This window comes from Ramularia collo-cygni, assembly GCF_900074925.1.
Source record: "Ramularia collo-cygni strain URUG2 genome assembly, contig: RCC_scaffold11, whole genome shotgun sequence".
NCBI classification, from domain to species: domain Eukaryota; kingdom Fungi; phylum Ascomycota; class Dothideomycetes; order Mycosphaerellales; family Mycosphaerellaceae; genus Ramularia; species Ramularia collo-cygni.
Window position 1 is genome coordinate 752,023 of NW_019716265.1, and position 17,174 is coordinate 769,196.

The following is a 17,174-nucleotide window of genomic DNA, read 5'->3' on the forward strand; positions in this document are numbered from 1 at the left end:
AGTAGGGTGGGCGGCATGACTATGGTGAGTCGCGCGAATGCGTGAGAAACGTCATGATTGTGATTGTGAGGTGGTGCGGATTTGGAAGAGATGGTGAGTTGGGAACAATGTAGTGGAGATGCCATCTCACAGCGATCAGACGATCTGAGCACGGAGACAACGCTTACACATCTGCTTGTTAAACTCACTTCAAGGTTGTTCCTTAAGGCGGCGGACACCGAGGTCGCCCAATGAGCGCTTCCCCTCACGACATGTGAAGATACATGTCACTTGGGCGCAAGGATGGTCAGATCAACTTCTAGGCTGCTCGTAGCATTCACTGCTGTTACAACTTGCACGTTGATCGCAGTTGGGCTGACAGCTATGCGTACACAATTTTTCCTGCCTTGGGTCGCCACACGTAAGTCAGAGGGGTCGCAGAGCAAGAAGGAAGTTGACCGAGAGCGATTAGATGGCCTTTTGGAGCAGACGGCGCTCGCGAACAAGCCCCATAGTCATGACAGCAAGCTGCATATGAACCAGATCCAGGTCGTCGGAACTCACAACTCGTACCACCGCGAGATCAACCGCTCCGAACGCGACGTCTTCGAAAAATACGTGCCAAATGCGGAGAATCTGTACTACTCTCACTCCAGCTGGGCCGACCAACTTGATCACCAGTCTGTTCGATCCCTCGAGATCGACCTCCATTCCGATCCCAAGGGAGGCATATATGCTTTCCCCTTGATTTGGAAGCTGAGCAACCTCACCAATGAGACCGCACCCTTTCATGACATCAACATGTACAAGCCAGGTCTCAAGGTCTTTCACATAAAGGACATAGATACTAATGCGATCTGCCACACCTTCACCGAGTGTCTGTCGCAATTGAACACCTGGTCGCAGGCCAATCCGAGCCACCTACCCCTCACTATCGACTTGGAGCTGAAGACAGACGCACCCGCATGTTCCGCTGGTGGTGTATGTGCGCAAGAGGCATTGAGTTGGACGCTTCCTCAAATTCTCGACGTAGATGCCGAGATACGTTCGATCTTATCGCCCGAGAAGCTCATCGTTCCAGACGACCTTCGTCGTCCTGGTATGACTTTGGAGCAATCAGTTTTGAAGCATGGCTGGCCAACACTTAAGCAATCTCGGGGAAAATTCATGTTCTACTTCGATAACGACCCGGAATCGGACGCCAACATCCGACCTTTGTACAGAGCAAATGGTCACGAATCACTACAGAACCGGACAGTYTTCACGAATGCAGTGGAGGGTGACGCCGACGCTGCATTCATCAAATACAACTCGCCAAACGTGACCGAAATACAACGGCTGGTTCGTAAAGGCTATCTTGTGAGGACCCGGGCAGACGAACCGATCACTACGGTCGTGTCTCRGAACACAACCATGCGTGATAATGCCTTTCAGAGTGCGGCGCAGATTGTGTCTACAGACTACCCGCAGTACGGCATGTCAACAAGATGGGACTCGGATTATGCTGTGCAGTTGCCGGGAGGACTTGTTGCGAGATGTAATCCTGTCACCGCGCCGCGCTGGTGCCGTGATACGATGGTACAATAAGAGAGACATACATTCTTGACCTGAGTCGACATTCTAGCACAGAAATGATCACGTATTGATCACAGTCAAATCAAGACTTGATCATGCTCATACAGGATAGGCAGGAGTTTGAAGTCGAAGGGTACTGCTCTCCACAATACAGCCAGGAACGTTGTCGTTCGGTGCCGATCCAAAGTGATGCTGCTCGAAGGCACAACGAACTCCCCGCAGGTCGCGTTACTTTTGTGATCCTGCCTCGGTGGTCGTTGGCATTTGTTCATTGATGGCGCGGCGGGCTGGCAATGCTCGTCTCGCCCGTCCCTCGGTGTCAACCGTCTCGAATGAATGTCGCTTAGAGCGCTTATAGCGGTGAGATGATTACCGATGGTATTGGTGGCATGTGAAAAACCAAGGCCGATGCCGGGGCAAAAGTTTTTGAAGGCTTCCATCCCGTCATGTTTTTGGTAGAACCATCGGGAAGGGTCTCCTGCGATCAATTACCTTACTTGTCGGGAAAGATGCTTTGCTGGTCATTTGATGATTCCCAAACATCATCGCAGGAGCACACGCATGCGCAATACCGTGTGCATCTCAAGATCTGATCACGACAAAAGGCGAAGCTCGGCAACAAGATCTCGCGCAATATCGCCGGATCTCCGACCCCCACCCCCACCCGACTTGATGAAGAGTCACAACTTCAACCCTCTTCAAGCGATTGTTTGCATACCACACCCACTCCTTTAATACTGGACTTTGCGACAGTCCACTCTCGCCCTAGCCCTCTCTCACAATGGATTTCCCCATAATACGGCGGGAACGAGCGCCCATAGACGCCTCCAATTTCATCAATGGCATACTGGGAAACGGCGTGACCGACAGAAGACCCCACCAAACAGAGAAAAGCATACCTGGTGGTGGAAACTGGGTGGTGCAAAAGTTCGGCGGTACGAGTGTGGGCAAGTTTCCTGTCAAGATTGCGGAAGACATTGTGCAGTAAGTGAAGTGACCACACCGCCCATGGCGAGGTACTGAGTACAACAGGGCAGGCCTTGAGCCAGGCACGCGAATTGCCGTCGTCTGCTCCGCTCGCACATCGACCTCGAAGAACGAAGGCACGACCTCTCGACTGGTCCGTTGCAGTATTGACGCGCTGGATCAGACGTCTGGCAAATATAGAGAGATTGTGGAAGCGATCCGACTCGACCACTTGCAAGCCGGTAAGGATTCGTGTGGAGTATGGGGCAGCAGCAGCAGTATGCTGGACGAGTACAGCCATATGGTGAACGCGGAGTGCAAAAAGCTGCTGAGAATCTTGGAGAGCGCTCAATACCTGCGGGCTGTGACAAACCAGACGGAGGACATGGTCATTTCTTTTGGTGAGAAGCTCAGTTGTCTKTACATGACAGCAGTGCTGCAGAGTCGAGGAGTGCAGGCGGCATATGTCGATCTAAGCGACTTGATCCAATTTGACGTGGGAGGAGCACTGGACGAGCAGTTCTACCTCAACATTGGCCTGGCCATTGCAGCTCGAATCGAAGCTCTGGGACCTGACGTGGTTCCAGTGATTACTGGCTACTTTGGATCGGTTCCAGGAGGTCTGCTAAAGGAAATCGGACGTGGGTACACGGATCTATGTGCTGCACTGACAGCAGTTGGTCTGAAGGCACGCGAATTGCAAATCTGGAAAGAGGTCGACGGAATTTTCACCGCCGATCCACGCAAGTGCCCGACGGCACGACTTCTGGACTCGGTCACGCCGAGTGAAGCCGCTGAGCTTACATTTTACGGCTCTGAAGTGATTCATCCATTCACCATGGACCAAGTGATCAAGGCCAGCATCCCCATTCGTATCAAGAATGTCATGAACCCTCGGAATAAAGGCACCGTTGTTCTTCCAGAGCCAGAAGAGAAGGTGAAAATCCGTGGTCCAGGTCTTTTCCGTGGTCGCTCCAGCTCCAACTTGCTGGGGCAGAACAAAGCGAAACGACCCACAGCCGTGACAACGAAGCGCGGAATTACAGTGCTTAATGTGCACTCCAAGCGCCGCACGCGCTCTCACGGCTTCCTCATGTCCATCTTCAGTATCCTCGACAAGCACCATTTATCCGTCGATCTCATCTCCTCATCCGAGGTGCACGTCAGCATGGCGCTGCATAGCGAAATCAGCATGCTTTCTGGGAATGGAGAGGAGGAGTTAAAGATCGAATCCGCCGCACTGCAGGGTGCTGTGAACGATCTCAGTGTGTGGGGTGACGTTGACCTGGTGCCAGGAATGGCCATCATTTCCCTCGTCGGAAGAGAGTTGCGGACGATGGTCGGAGTAAGTGGACGATTCTTCAGCACGTTGGGCGAACATGGAATCAACATCGAGATGATCTCACAAGGAGCCAGCGAGATCAATATCAGTTGTGTGATTGAGGAGGCGAATGCTGACAGAGCTTTGAACGTGGWTCACACGAACCTCTTTACCTTTCTAGATTAGAGCAGATCAAAAGCGATCAAGCGCAATTAGCGATAGAATTAGCGAGCAGTCATGCTTTACAATGACATTTTCTTTGCCCATCAGAAGGCCCGACGAGTATTACCAACCCTGCAGTTCTTTCCTTGCATTATCTTGATGGTATTGCTAGGCAGCGAAACTAAATAGACCCCCAGAAGGCAGTCCACTCCGTAAGGACCATTGTCTGACAACACTWGATCACTGAAACGGTGCGGAATTAGAGTTCTGGATTATTTCATAGCAAAGGAAATGTTTCTCTTTGATTAGCAACTGCCAAGGACCGCCGAGGGCCTGTTGAGCATGACAAGCAAAGCAACATGTGGCTGAGAGAGATCTGAGTAAGATAGCTCGTTCAGCGATGTGGAATGGTAGAAGTTCTCCACGGCGGAGAGGAGGCCTGTGGCGGAGGAGTATCGGGGACCACTGGGCTGGCATGAAGGTCCTCGTAGGCTTTAAAATGGCGCGAGCGGATTTCATCATCAGCTGCAATGTCACTGGTGTCCATAATCTCTATCAAATCAGCATCGTGATGTCTCGGCTTCCAGTCCTGAATTGCTCGTTGATATGCAGCATCGAACTCGGCATGATAGCTTCGATGCGTGAACCACGCGTGGTTGAGGCCATCTCTGGCTGTGAAGCGATCGTCTTCCTTGGTTGCGAGACAGCCTCGGAGGAAGGCTTTGGCACGATGRCCTACGTTGGCCCAGATCTCGCTGTTTCCGTCCAATGCTTCGAGGTGTGAGCTGAACTGCGACAATGTTGTGAGACCAGAGGCGAGCTGTCTTCCATCTGGGAAGACGGGTTGATTGGTGAGGAGCAGTGCAGTGACGCAGCCGATTGACCACATGTCGATTGCTTTGCTGTAGCCAGAGCCATCTTGTAGATCTCTCTTCATTTGATGGTAGACCTCACTATAGATGTCAGCGGTCAATCGCACAGGACTAGAGACGAATGTCAAGCTTACGGTGCGGTATACCCGTAGGTTCCGACAAGAGAGTGCATACGGCCAATTCCTGCGTTCTTTGCTGCATTCTCCAAGTCCACAATGGTCCTGGACTGGCCGAAGTCAGTGAGGACCACTCGGGTACCATCCCGCCAGGAGGTCATGAGGATGTTCTCAGGCTTGATATCTGTACAACATTAGATACCTCTGGATCATCAAATGCCACTTGAATCCCCATACCTCTGTGAACAACTTGATTGCGATGCAAGTAATCGACAGCCTCCAGAAGCTGCCGTATGATTGCGGCGGCTTGGGCTTCTGTGAGGCATGATCTTGTGTCGAGGAAAGATAGCAGATCACCGCCAGTGATAAGCTCCTGGAAGATGTACACGTTGTGTGTAGTGCGAAAGACTTTCTCAAGAGAGACGATATTGGGGTGTGAGAGATTCTTAAGAACGGTGTACTCCCTTTCTGTTGCTTCTTCGCGAAGTCTGATCACTTCGCTTTTCGTTCTGTGACGACGATGCTCGACGATCTTGCACGCAAGCTGCTTGTTGTCGCTTTTTCTTACTGCGACATACACAGCAGCATAGCTACCAATGCCTAGCACTCGGCTCGTCAGGTGAAACCGATCCGCGAAGCGTGTCACCTCTTGTCGCCGAACTTCGTCAAGTCGTGGCGGGTTTGATCTGAAGCATCGCAGCTTGTGGAAAGACAGCGAGAACTGGTTCGTCACTTKCACGTGGTCACCAGGGCTCAAGAGAATATCACCTTGACCTCTCTTGACCTCGATTCCACCGTGAGGCTCATCAATGCCGAAGCGAGTGAGAATCACTGCGCTTGACGAAACGACAGCCATATATATCATGGGATCAACTTGATCATTCTCGTCAACATAGGAAATGCACCGAAATCGCAGATGGTGAGTCGATAAACAATAGTCTTCGATGTTGAAAGCTTCAAAAAAGTCCATGCGACCGATGTCAAACTCTACGTTCGTGAAGAGATCCATCATATCTGGCCTTTGTCAGTGAAATCGTGAAGAACCTCCCCATCAAAGCATACAATCATCAATGCCAGGCCGAGCTGAGCAATGGAGGAGGATGCACAGATCCAATGGCTTTGCCTCTGGTTTCGTGCATTGTGTGCTGTGCGACGCTTGCGCCGGAGCCGATACTTGTTGTAGGTATGAGGTCGCATCTCGTGAGACGGCCATGTTGAATAGCTGTCCTCGATACGGCTCTGGCTCTGCCTTCCTCGATCGCCGTAGTTACAGGTGCCTGCGGGAATGATGCGACCGACAGATGATGTCGTGCGGGGCAAGCCCGACGGTGAGTGCCGAAGAGATGCCGGCTAGCGTGCTTGCCAAGCTGCCCACTTCAATTCTGRGCAAGCTCGACCTGATGTTTCTTCCTTACGCACACATCAACTCATCAAGGCAATAATCAGGTTCGTCCACACAGCGGCATCTAGCATGCGCCATCACCATTGTCAATGCCATACTAACACCCATCACAGTCAAGATGAGAGCGAAGTGGAGAAAGAAGCGTGTTCGCCGGCTGAAGAAGAAGAGAAGAAAGACTCGTGCCAGATCGTGAGCATCATCTCCATCGACACTTTCCTCGATCCTCGACTAACATCTCCCCAGCAAATAAACAGCTCGCCCCTCATCAAGGAAGCTCATCATCCACCGCAATGACAACAACCAGTCACGCGACCAACACACAAACTCGGCACTGAAGGAAGGATCGGCTCCTGACGGTGGCTTGCGATGGCGCACAAACACATCTGAGTGCGGAGGACAGAGCAAGGATGGCATCAACGAACCAGGTGTCACCGGCAGCGTTTATCATCAAGAGATTCAGAAGCTCTAAAACCGGCATTGCGTCCTCAATTGGCTTGCCTTTGAGCAGTATGGAGACTCAGCAGCAGTAGCTATCATCGAAGATGCTTTTAGCTGTGATTCAATGTTTCCTCTTCTATCGTGAACAAATTGTAGTCTACCCGCTCGTCGCGTCATGGGAGATACCACAATGCCCTGATACAACGCCGTCCAGGCCGCACAGTGCTAGTCTCCAATCATGACATTCTTTGGGTCCAGAAATCCATCGCGCCCTGTTCGGCGTTTATGTCCAACACATCAATGGCCAGCACGTCACAATTCCGACATTGAGAAGATATCGAGTACACCCAAGGACTGGTGATATTGATGGCTGCCGCGTGCTTTCTGCAACAACGACAACACGAGCTAGAAGATGCAATTCGAGAGAACGTCGACCTTCCACAAGGCTGCTTCTTTTTGTCCTCGTAGCTACCTGTTCGCGAGCGTTAACGTCAATCCACCACTAGGAGAGCCGGCAAGCTTCAGCTTCACCGACCTTTGTAACAAGATTGGAGCATGAGGTATTGGTCCATCTCATGATTTATTTGCATTCAACGATATCTCTCTCCGTCTGCTTTCACGCCAGGGTATCCTTTGTAAACATAAAACGCTCAAAAACAATGACTGTCATCCTTCTTGCTCAAATATATCTCCCCTACGACACCTTTCGCCCAATGGCTGCGAGCCGGAGACGGGCCTCTTCCATCACATCATCCATCTCGGCCCTTTCGGCTGAAGCCCGAGCGTGCGGCTCCGGATCCAGTTTGTCGCGCTGCGGACGTCGATGAGACTTCGGTGTCGGCGGGCCGTTCTCCTTCATAGTCGAAGGCGCCGTGCGTAGATGCGAACGTACTGGGGAGAGTACAGGCGAACGTATGGGGACCGGAGTTCCATTCAATACGTTGGGCCGCTCGTTCTCTGCATCTGGCAAGAAAGTGCTCGAATCTTGGATTGCCACGGAAAGGTTCTCAGTGAGCTTGGTACGAGGTCTCCGAAAGGGCTCTTGCGGGAGGGTGTTGATTTCTAGTGGATTGAGGGCTTCCGTGGGTATATGATCGCCTGCTTGGGAGAAAGCTGTAGGAATTGCAGCAGGCTTCGACGGGAGGAGACTCGTTCCTTCTGCAGACGGGGCCCATACATCCTCTGTCTCTTTTTTGAGAGGCCTGCGATTCCGCGCTCTCGGTCTCGCGTGCCCGTTCTGGACTGCGGCAGTGCTCTTGGACATGTGGTTGAGCAGGTGCTCCTTGGAAGCACGCTTTCTCAACACAGTGTCTCGTGTGGACTTCTCGGACTCCTGTGCCTGGGCGTTCGCAGATGTAGTAAGGTCGCCATGCCGTCGGTACCCAGATATCACAGAGTCGCGCTTTACCTGCGCGACCCCGGTCTTGATATTCTGCTCTTCTGGGGAGGGAGCCCGTATTTTGTCCTGATACTCCTTCAACTGAGCTTGCAGATCTGCTACCTGTTTCTCCAGCCGATCTACCTTCTTCTTTTCATGTCTCAGCTGGTCCACTGTTTCCATCAACTGCTCGTCTTTCTCCCTTGCAAAGCTCTTTGCGGCCCTCTGTTTAGAGAGCAGCTTCCTACACTCTCGCTCCGACCTTTCCCTATACTGCTCAAACATGATCTTCCAATACTCTGGCATGTCATCTGTAGAGCCGACAACCACACCAGTATCCTCCACTGGCTCAGAATATTGTCTGCTCGAAGTAGACTTGCGTTTTGCGGACTCTTCGCGGACCTGCTCCAGCTTCTCAGTGAGCTTGTTGCGACCGCGTCCCTTGTCAATGGTTTCAGTCTTCTCCTCTTCGGCCTCCACCGATCTGACAAACGGGCTTGGAAACTTGCCCGGACAGCTGTCCGGTAAGCCACTTTTCCCCTGCCTTTTRCCTTCGTTATCCTGAACATGTGCTCCAAACGACACTGTCYTTCGCCGTGCTGCTGCAGTGCCTGGGGTCATCAGAATGCCTTTGGTTGGAGATGGAAGAGGCGCGGGCTCCGGTGCCTCATAGTCTATTCCCAAGGTATGTGTGTCGTTGGAACTCTTGGGACGAGTCATTGCTGGTCGCGCATTCGATCGCGGCTTTCCGTTGTCAGTGTTCGAATGCCGGCGCAAAGCTTTGGGCTGTACAGTCCCGGGAGTGCCGAATATGGCATGTTTGAAGGCTCGAACGGCGAACACTGGCGCTGGAGTCTCTGGAGGCTCAATGTATCCTGTTGCGTCCACATCTGAAAAGCATTGTCAGCTATGATGTTGTGTAGAGTCAGTCAATTGTGTCGCAATGCTTTTACCTCCCGTGTCCTGCATTTTCGCACCTGCGAACCAATGAAGCATGTTGAAGACTCGCCTTATGTACGCGACTAAGCTGTCGTCACAACATAATAGATTGTAAAGAGTGTAGTGATTTCGGTTGCTGCTGTTGATATCAGAGGTAAACAGTCGCGATAGCGCGTAGGAAGCTAGCCGAACCTTAAATTTCGCGAGCGAACTTGACTGCATTCGAGCTTCTGCACCCTTTGCAAACAACATCACTTGCTTTCACTGCGCCCACATCAATCGGGTGCATCCATGCTGACCATTGTATAGTTTGCAGCCCTGGCTGTGACTTCTCCCACATAGAACAGGTCTGTTCTGCCTACCCGCTCATTTCGACTGCAAAACTTTCTGTTTATCCGCTGGAGAAGCTGTTCTGGGCTTCACCGCAACTGGATGGCGCCGAAAAACAAGAAAAACCAATCTCAGAATAACACAGATCGCATCGATTATAGCGCTGTGCAGAATGATGAGATTGCGGTTCTGGAAGCCATCTATGGAGAAGATTTTCAGGACCATGCCGCTACCAATGCGTGGGGTGCAACCACCGAGCGCACTTTCAAACTTGTGTTGAGACCGCACACCGAGTCCGATGCATTCATCACGTTATCCGTCAAGTTCACGGCGACGTACCCAAGAACACCACCTCAGATCCAAATCCAAGGGTTGGAGAGCTTTCATGAACGCACACAGACGCGTTTGCGCAATGTGATTGCTCTTTACACCAAGCAGGATACGGACGAGCCGGTGATAAACACCATCGCCGAGGAGATGCGTGAAGCTCTTGAGGACGCCATCTTGGCTCGTCAGCAAGGCGCTCTCCCCAGTCTGGACGACGAGCGTGCCAATGCTTCGGAAGCTGCCAGGGCACAGTTCGCGGCCGCCAAGGAGGCAGAAGACATCCGGCGCAGAGAAGCCGAGGAAGAAGAGGCACGTACGCTCCAGCATCTTCTGGACGAGGAAGTCAAGAGGCAGAAGCGAAAGTCCTACAAACCTGCCTTGGAACGTAGGAACAGCATCAACGCCGACTCCGGCACCATCACATTCGACGAAGCTGGTATGATTCAAGTCGGTAGCGAGACTCAGTCTTTTACCAGAGTGACATGCACAGGGCTTCTCTCGAAGAATCGCACATATATTGGAACACCGCATGTCTCCACTGCCTCCAAGCCTCTTGTTGCTGTCAAGCGCAGAGTCTTGAAGAAGGACAGATCAGAGATTATCATTCTAGAGTCGGTCCTGAAGGCTGCAGTGCTACTATCGCACGCAAACCTCTTGAATGTCCTTGCATATCGTGTTGACAAACTTGACGAGCACAGCTCCGAACTGGTCCTGTGTCGGGAGTATTCCGACAGGGGTAATTTGTATGACCTTCTCTCGATGAGTAATTTGCACGTGAGTAAAGCTCGACAATGCACCACCGACCTTCTAGGAGCGCTTGACTACCTCCACAGCAAGGGAATGGTGCATGGAAGTATCAGCGCAAAAACAACCTATCTCACAGGTCAGCCTTCTCTATCACCAAAACTGGCTGGTTTTGGCTATGCCTCGCTTTTAGGAGAGCATCAGCCAATTGTGTCAGCCAGTTGGCAGTCACCGGACGGCGCAGCCTCATCTCAGACTTCAAAAAAGAAGTCTGACGTGTGGGACCTGGGTGTGCTGGTCGTGCAGATGTTCTTGGGACTGGATGCTACTACAGACTACATGTCCCCTGAAGACATGATCGACAAGCACAATTTTTCTGACGCATTCGAGGTTCTTCTTCACAAGTTTTTTGCCATCGACAGTAAGAAGCGATCAACCAGCTTCGACTTAATGGCATCCGAATTTCTGCGGACAGATGGTCCCGTGCTGAAGGAGTTTTCGGGTACGGCCGACGGTCACCATCGTGGCAGTAAGTCATATGCTGGCCTGGAAAGTCCTCTGCGGCGTCGCTCACGACACAACTCAACACATGCGCCCGAACATCCATCTCGTTATTTGAACGACTTCACTGAGCTTCAAAAGCTCGGCAGAGGTGGGTTTGGCGAGGTTGTCAAGGCTCAAAGTAAGGTCGGAAAGGGCGTGTACGCCATCAAAAAAATCAAGCCAGCAATAGACATGCTCGATCAGGTTCTATCGGAGGTGATGCTTCTCGRGCGTTTGGTTCACCCCTACGTCGTGAGATACTTCACAGCGTGGGTGGAGACGGATGGTACATATCCAGAGGATGCCATCAGTGTATCTGAAGATGACATAACAGAGAGCCAGAGCATCGAATTTGGGGCACCGAGCACTAGTCTGGACTTTGTGTCCTCCAGTGGCGCCGGCTTTGTGTTTGGAAGCGACTCCGAGGATGATTCTGACTCCGAGGACGACCAAGATGACAAGACCGACACAGATGATGGTGAGGATCCCTTCGATCGTGGTGGCGATCCCGATGGCACATCGACAGACAGTGATGGAACAAACATGCCTCGTGCACACACCCGACCAAAGAAGAAGGCTTCAGATACTAGACGCCTGCCTTCGACTCTGTTTATTCAGATGGAGCTTTGCGATCGTCGATCTTTACGGAATCWCATCCAAAAGGGAATCGAAGACGACGATGCTTGGAAGATTTTGCGCCAGATCACTGAGGGTCTTGCTCACATTCATAGCGTTGGTATAATACACCGCGACTTGAAGCCCGATAACATCTTCATTGACAGCTCCGGAAGTCCGAAGATTGGCGACTTTGGTCTCTCCACCATGGCCCAACAACAGGCACCCGAAGGACCATCCGGATCCAAAGGCGACGCCAGCATGACACGGAGCGTTGGCACCGCGCTTTATGTCGCCCCTGAGCTTCGATCTTCGTCTGGCTCTGCATATACCGAGAAAGTCGACATGTATTCCCTTGGCATCATATGCTTCGAGATGTTTCAACCGTTTGGGACATCCATGGAAAGACTGGAGGAATTGCAAAAGATTCGAGAAGCTCGCCACACGCTGCCTATCGCATTTCAAGTCGGCGGGGATAAAGCAAACCAAGGCAGGCTTATCGACCGGCTGACGGTACATAAATCGAGCGAGCGGCCCAGCAGTGCCGAATTGTTACACTCCGATCTTCTACCCGTAAAGGTGGAAGGAGTGTTGATTCGCGAAGCTCTGACCGGAATCGCCGACCCGCATTCTCCCTACCACCAGCAATTGTTGTCGGCTTTGTTCTCGACAGACAGCTCTAGCTACCAACGTGCAAGAGCACTAGCGTGGGACTCCAAAGATCCTAACTTGAAAGATGCCTCCCGTTGGCACATCAGGAATACAGTGCGAAACGTTGTTGACACCGTCTTCAGACGTCATGGCGCCGCAGAGAGCGAAGAAAGTGGACAGGTTTTCGTCTTTCCACGATCGGATCACTACACCAACGGCAACGTCGTGCAGCTGCTAGACTCCTCCGGTAATCTTGTGCAGCTGGCGTATGACATGATCTTACCGCACGCCCGTCGTCTGGCCCGGCAGAGGGAGGTTGTGAGATGTAGCTTCACATTTGGCGGCGCTGCCCGAGACACTTTCCACGGCTTGAGTMCAAAGGTCAGCGAGGAGGTCGACTTTGACATTGTTAACGATGCGCGCGACCGACCGCCCGAGCTTGCACGGAATGATGCCGAAGTCATACGAACTGTGGACGAATTGCTTTCAGAGCTGCCATCGTTTGGGTCGTCAATCAACGTGTGCTTCCATATGAGCCATGGCATTCTGATCGACGCCATACTCGATTTCTGTCGTGTGCCGTTGACCTTACAACACACCGTCAAAGATGTCCTTAGCAAGCTTGGATTCATCAACTGTGACTGGGCACAGACAAGATCTCAGCTTCGGGTGACTGGACTTTCAGATACTACCCTCGACGATCTCAAGCTTTTTGACTGGCGCGAGAGCTCTGACAAAGCCTTCAAGCGTTTGCGGACATTGTTCGATCGTGGAAAGCCTGCGATGAAATCCAGAAGCGAAGAAGCTATTGTTCAGCTGCAACAGATTGTGGTGAATATGGGAGTGGTCGGAGTCACCCGCAAGGTCTATATTGCGCCTTTCGGCTGTTTCAACGCCAAGTTCTATGCCACCGGGATGATGTTCCAGGCCGTTCTCGAGAAAAAGAAGAATCGCCAGGTGATTGCTGCTGGCGGACGGTACGATAGTTTGATCCAGTCATTTCAGACTGGAGACGCCATGGGAGGTGTTCGACAAGGAGCTGTAGGTGTGTGTATCGGAATCGACAATCTTGTCGCACACCTCTCAAAGGCCAGTACGTCAGGCTCCAAGAAAGCGTACATCCGGGATCTGGAGCAGCACGCACAGCTTCCTAAGCGTGGTGATGTGCTTGTTGTGGCCAKTGGCGGTTCAGATGAGCTCCGTGTTGCAGGATTCAAGATTGTGGCGGCGCTGTGGGACAGCAACATCAGCGCTGAGATGTGCAGCGAAGAAGGCACGTTCCGCGATCAAGACTACGCCTTTCTGGTACATTTGAGACACGAAGCTTCGACAACCGTCCGTGTCACAGCCACGGACAATGAGAATGAGGATACGGACGTCACCATTCCGTCCCTTGTCCCTCATCTTCAGCAAGAGCTACGTGATCGGGCGCATACCAAAGTTAGACAGCCTTTGCTACGAGCTCACTCGAGCCAACATGATAGCCAGCACAGCGTCCAAGTGCTGTACGCTCGTGTCGGGAGCAAGAAGGGCAACAAGTACGGAATCGTCAACGATACCAAACGACTGTGGTCGGAGTACCTCGACAGGATCAAGGATGCTCCTGCTCTGGCGATTGAGACCAGAGATGATTTGTTGGACGTCATACAGTCAACCCGACTGTCTGATCCGGAGAGTTGGAAGAAGGCGGGGCAGAGCGTACCTGTGGGCGATGGAGGATATTTCCACCAAGTCAAGGAAATGCTCGAGTCGTGGCGCAGGGATTGGCAAACGGRAGATGGCTTCCGCGAGGCTTGCATTTACAACTTTCGCAGCCAGCGGTGCATCTTCTATGACTTGGGCGCGTGAAWGACTGAGATGATGTATGAGGAATGATGAATGACATGCTGGGTTGTAGAGACTCGTTGCTTGAAGGAGATGGTACAGGAAAGTGACGGTGTTGAATCGAACTTCATGCTCCTCGTTTTCGTTTACACTTCACTTCGTCATAATAACTGTCGCTCAGTAGTTATCTGGCAGCCCTCTCATCATGGATAATAGCAATACTCTTCAAAACACGCCTTACAACCCTCAGGCAACCCCTCCTCTTTACTCATAATCGCACACGCCAAACAAAGCGGCCAATCTTCTTTACCACTCTGCAAAGCAATCTCCACACCATTCGCAATCATCCCCGTAGTTTCCTCCTTGGTATATGAAAGTTTCGACGTGCTTGTATTTGAAGGATATACAAATTCCGTATTAGGGAGATAGACAATCATCATCTTCTCAGAAGTCTCATTACATCCGAAGAATGTCGCGCGTTTGTTTAGGCCTTCTGCGAGGAATGTCTCGGCTGGGGGAACGAAGGGCATTCTTGTGAGACCTGCTTCGAGGGAACTGAGGTATGTTTGGTGGATGGAACTGCCGTTTGGCCAGTTATTGGATAGGTCTGCGGAATTGTCGGTTGCGATTAGGACGTCGAGGGTGCGGTGATGTTGGATGAAAGGCCATATTGGGGTGACTTGTCCTGAGAGACCGCCATCGATGAGGGTTAGAGTTTCTTGGTCGGAGACGGCGGGTGATGTTGGGAGGTCGTGGAATGGGTTTGGGAAGTATGCTGCTAGATCTGAGAATTCGATGGGGTCGGGAGATGCGCGGGTTATGATATCGATCATTACGCCTGAGAGGGAGGTGTTGGTGGGTGGGAAATCCGTGCAGTAGGAGGTCCAGACGTCGCTGCTGACCCCGAGGACGTAGGCCAGGTTGTCGTATTGGGTGATGCATTTTGAGGGGTCGGTTGGGATGCCGTTGGTCATGTCGGTGCCCATGTATTCGGTATTGGCAAAGGCTTTGACACCGGCGTCCCAGCTTCCATATTCGTAGGGGGTGAACTCGTATTGTAGAGCTGCATTGGGTAATCTACAGCCGTTGAGAGAGTTGTTGAAGGAGATTGCGGTCATGATTGGGAATGGAACGTCGTGGTTTTCGAAGCTGCTATACTTCACCATATCCGAGAGACGTTTACTCACGCCGCCGTCTGGGCCTTCGAGCAGGGCGTGCGAGATGAGTCTTCCCCAAGGATCGACGATTGTGGTGTTGAAGCCCGCATCTTCTTTCGCTTTGACCTGCTTCGAGTCAGGAATCAGGCCTTTCAAGCAGTAGGAGTCTGCTCTTACCTGTGCAACAACATCGCTGTAGTCTGATATCCCAGAAGCCGAGAATATGTCCTCTGGAACAAGAAGACTGTCCTCGAATTCTTCATTCCACAACGTCTCTTGGAGATACGAAACCGTAGGCCAGTCGTTTCCAGCCAGGGAGGAAAGGAACCACGCTCCGCCTGGACAAACTGCATCAGCTGTGTTTCCAGTGTAGCGTTCAAGTAGACATACCCGATAACCCAGATTCATAAGTCAATGCTTGAAATATGCCACCGACGCTATCATCTCCATCTCGTGCATCAAACGCTTTAATAACACCAGCCGTCTCCAGAAGAGCACGATTCCCACCACCCGAGCTCGCAAGCCCAACAACCGGGAGATTTGTCGTACAAAACGAACCCTGCTTCTCCAACCAAGCCGCTAGTGAGGCATCTGCATTACATCTCCGTTTTTGAATGTATTCCTCTTCAAGAGAATTAATACTCGTCGCTTCACGGACCAATTTCTGCGCTGGACACTTCGCAGCAGATGGAGCATATGCATTGGCGTTGCTGCCACGCACTTTGATGTCCCTGGTTGGTACTGCCGCGGCAAAGGAAGCGATCGCCAAAAGACACGAGGAAAGCAACATGATGGATGTCTCTTGTCAAAAACAACAATGGCAGGGAGACGGGAGAGGTGAGGTCCAGGAATGTGAAAGTGGATATATACTTTAAGTATGCATATCATTGCCGTCGCTTAGCTACTACCTCTTGCCACGACGCTTAGCCGGGGCTTGGCCCTATAGAGGCTGCATGTCCGAGATGCTCCTCCCCGGAATTGTCTACGAGTTTGCGGAGTACCTAACGAGTTCCCTCACTTCCAACGCCTTGCCGAATGCAGTGTGGGGATTCCGTCGCCAATCGCCCATTGACTCCAATCATGTGAGAGGTCTTCCCAGGCGCTAGGGTCGGCAAGGCTGGAAGAAGAGGCTTAGCCTAACGCGCCGAGGGGTTTATGGAAAAGCGGCGTCTGTCGGTTTGAGCGAAGCGAGGTGGGAATTTATATCGAGGGATAATGGTGGGCTCGCGTGACATGCAAGGTACAAGGATGTAGGGATGTGGAGGAGGATGTGGAGGCGGATTGCGAATTGTGTAAGCAAGGAGTGCTACACTAACCCTAACCCTTGTACGCTTGAAGCAGATTGTTACCCTTGGAAGGAACTGTTGCATGAAGGTGTGTTGAACATGGCGCACTATATCGTCTTGTAGACCACAACGTATGGAGTTCTAAAGTTGTCAGGGCCAGATGGATTCCACGTCATCAAGAGCAAGATGGCGGACTACATATAAGTACATATAGTCCGCCGTCGATCCGCTTTCGATCTTGCAGCCGTCGCGTATTGATTCGCAGATCTAGTTACCTACTTTGGATCCGAAGTGAAGGCGAGGGCAGCAAGAGCAGAAAGTAGGAGTGCCCTGGCATTTGGATGATTGATCCTAGCAGAGCTTCTCATATACCTACCTATCGTGCTATTTAAGAACTAGCACTCTCACCGGACAGCCATCTATCATGTGCTCTCTAACGAAGACGAGAAATAGAGATGAGATGAAACTGACGATGCCAACGTATCTCTCATGTGGGAAGCCCAGAACAGCCGTGCTGTGGATTCTCCGTCGAATCAAAGATACAGCTAC

At 51.8% G+C, this 17,174-nt stretch overlaps 7 protein-coding genes; 4 read left to right on the top strand and 3 right to left on the bottom strand.

The window, feature by feature from the left end:
- Nucleotides 1-363: 363 nt before the first annotated feature.
- Nucleotides 364-1,566, top strand: RCC_07366 (uncharacterized protein; the record flags this gene model as incomplete). XM_023772624.1 has 2 exons in its annotated part: nucleotides 364-400; nucleotides 452-1,566. 2 exons carry the CDS (start codon nucleotides 364-366, stop codon nucleotides 1,564-1,566), a joined length of 1,152 nt encoding a protein of 383 aa, XP_023628392.1.
- A 769-nt stretch (nucleotides 1,567-2,335) lies between these two features.
- On the top strand, nucleotides 2,336-4,027 carry RCC_07367 (related to aspartokinase; the record flags this gene model as incomplete). XM_023772625.1 has 2 exons in its annotated part: nucleotides 2,336-2,538; nucleotides 2,587-4,027. The coding sequence occupies 2 exons, from the start codon at nucleotides 2,336-2,338 to the stop codon at nucleotides 4,025-4,027; spliced, it is 1,644 nt and encodes a 547-aa protein (XP_023628393.1).
- Nucleotides 4,028-4,397: 370 nt separating this feature from the next.
- On the bottom strand, nucleotides 4,398-6,204 carry RCC_07368 (uncharacterized protein; the record flags this gene model as incomplete). XM_023772626.1 has 4 exons in its annotated part: nucleotides 4,398-4,956; nucleotides 5,010-5,175; nucleotides 5,229-6,005; nucleotides 6,054-6,204. 4 exons carry the CDS (start codon nucleotides 6,202-6,204, stop codon nucleotides 4,398-4,400), a joined length of 1,653 nt encoding a protein of 550 aa, XP_023628394.1.
- A 307-nt stretch (nucleotides 6,205-6,511) lies between these two features.
- On the top strand, nucleotides 6,512-6,862 carry RCC_07369 (uncharacterized protein; the record flags this gene model as incomplete). XM_023772627.1 has 2 exons in its annotated part: nucleotides 6,512-6,582; nucleotides 6,664-6,862. 2 exons carry the CDS (start codon nucleotides 6,512-6,514, stop codon nucleotides 6,860-6,862), a joined length of 270 nt encoding a protein of 89 aa, XP_023628395.1.
- A 663-nt stretch (nucleotides 6,863-7,525) lies between these two features.
- On the bottom strand, nucleotides 7,526-9,178 carry RCC_07370 (uncharacterized protein; the record flags this gene model as incomplete). XM_023772628.1 has 2 exons in its annotated part: nucleotides 7,526-9,099; nucleotides 9,163-9,178. The coding sequence occupies 2 exons, from the start codon at nucleotides 9,176-9,178 to the stop codon at nucleotides 7,526-7,528; spliced, it is 1,590 nt and encodes a 529-aa protein (XP_023628396.1).
- A 402-nt stretch (nucleotides 9,179-9,580) lies between these two features.
- On the top strand, nucleotides 9,581-14,206 carry RCC_07371 (uncharacterized protein; the record flags this gene model as incomplete). The annotated part of the gene is made up of 1 exon (XM_023772629.1): nucleotides 9,581-14,206. The coding sequence occupies one exon, from the start codon at nucleotides 9,581-9,583 to the stop codon at nucleotides 14,204-14,206; it is 4,626 nt and encodes a 1,541-aa protein (XP_023628397.1).
- A 179-nt stretch (nucleotides 14,207-14,385) lies between these two features.
- RCC_07372 (related to PLB1-phospholipase B (lysophospholipase)) lies at nucleotides 14,386-16,129 on the bottom strand (the record flags this gene model as incomplete). XM_023772630.1 has 3 exons in its annotated part: nucleotides 14,386-15,465; nucleotides 15,517-15,677; nucleotides 15,730-16,129. The coding sequence occupies 3 exons, from the start codon at nucleotides 16,127-16,129 to the stop codon at nucleotides 14,386-14,388; spliced, it is 1,641 nt and encodes a 546-aa protein (XP_023628398.1).
- Between the last annotated feature and the right edge of the window lie 1,045 nt (nucleotides 16,130-17,174).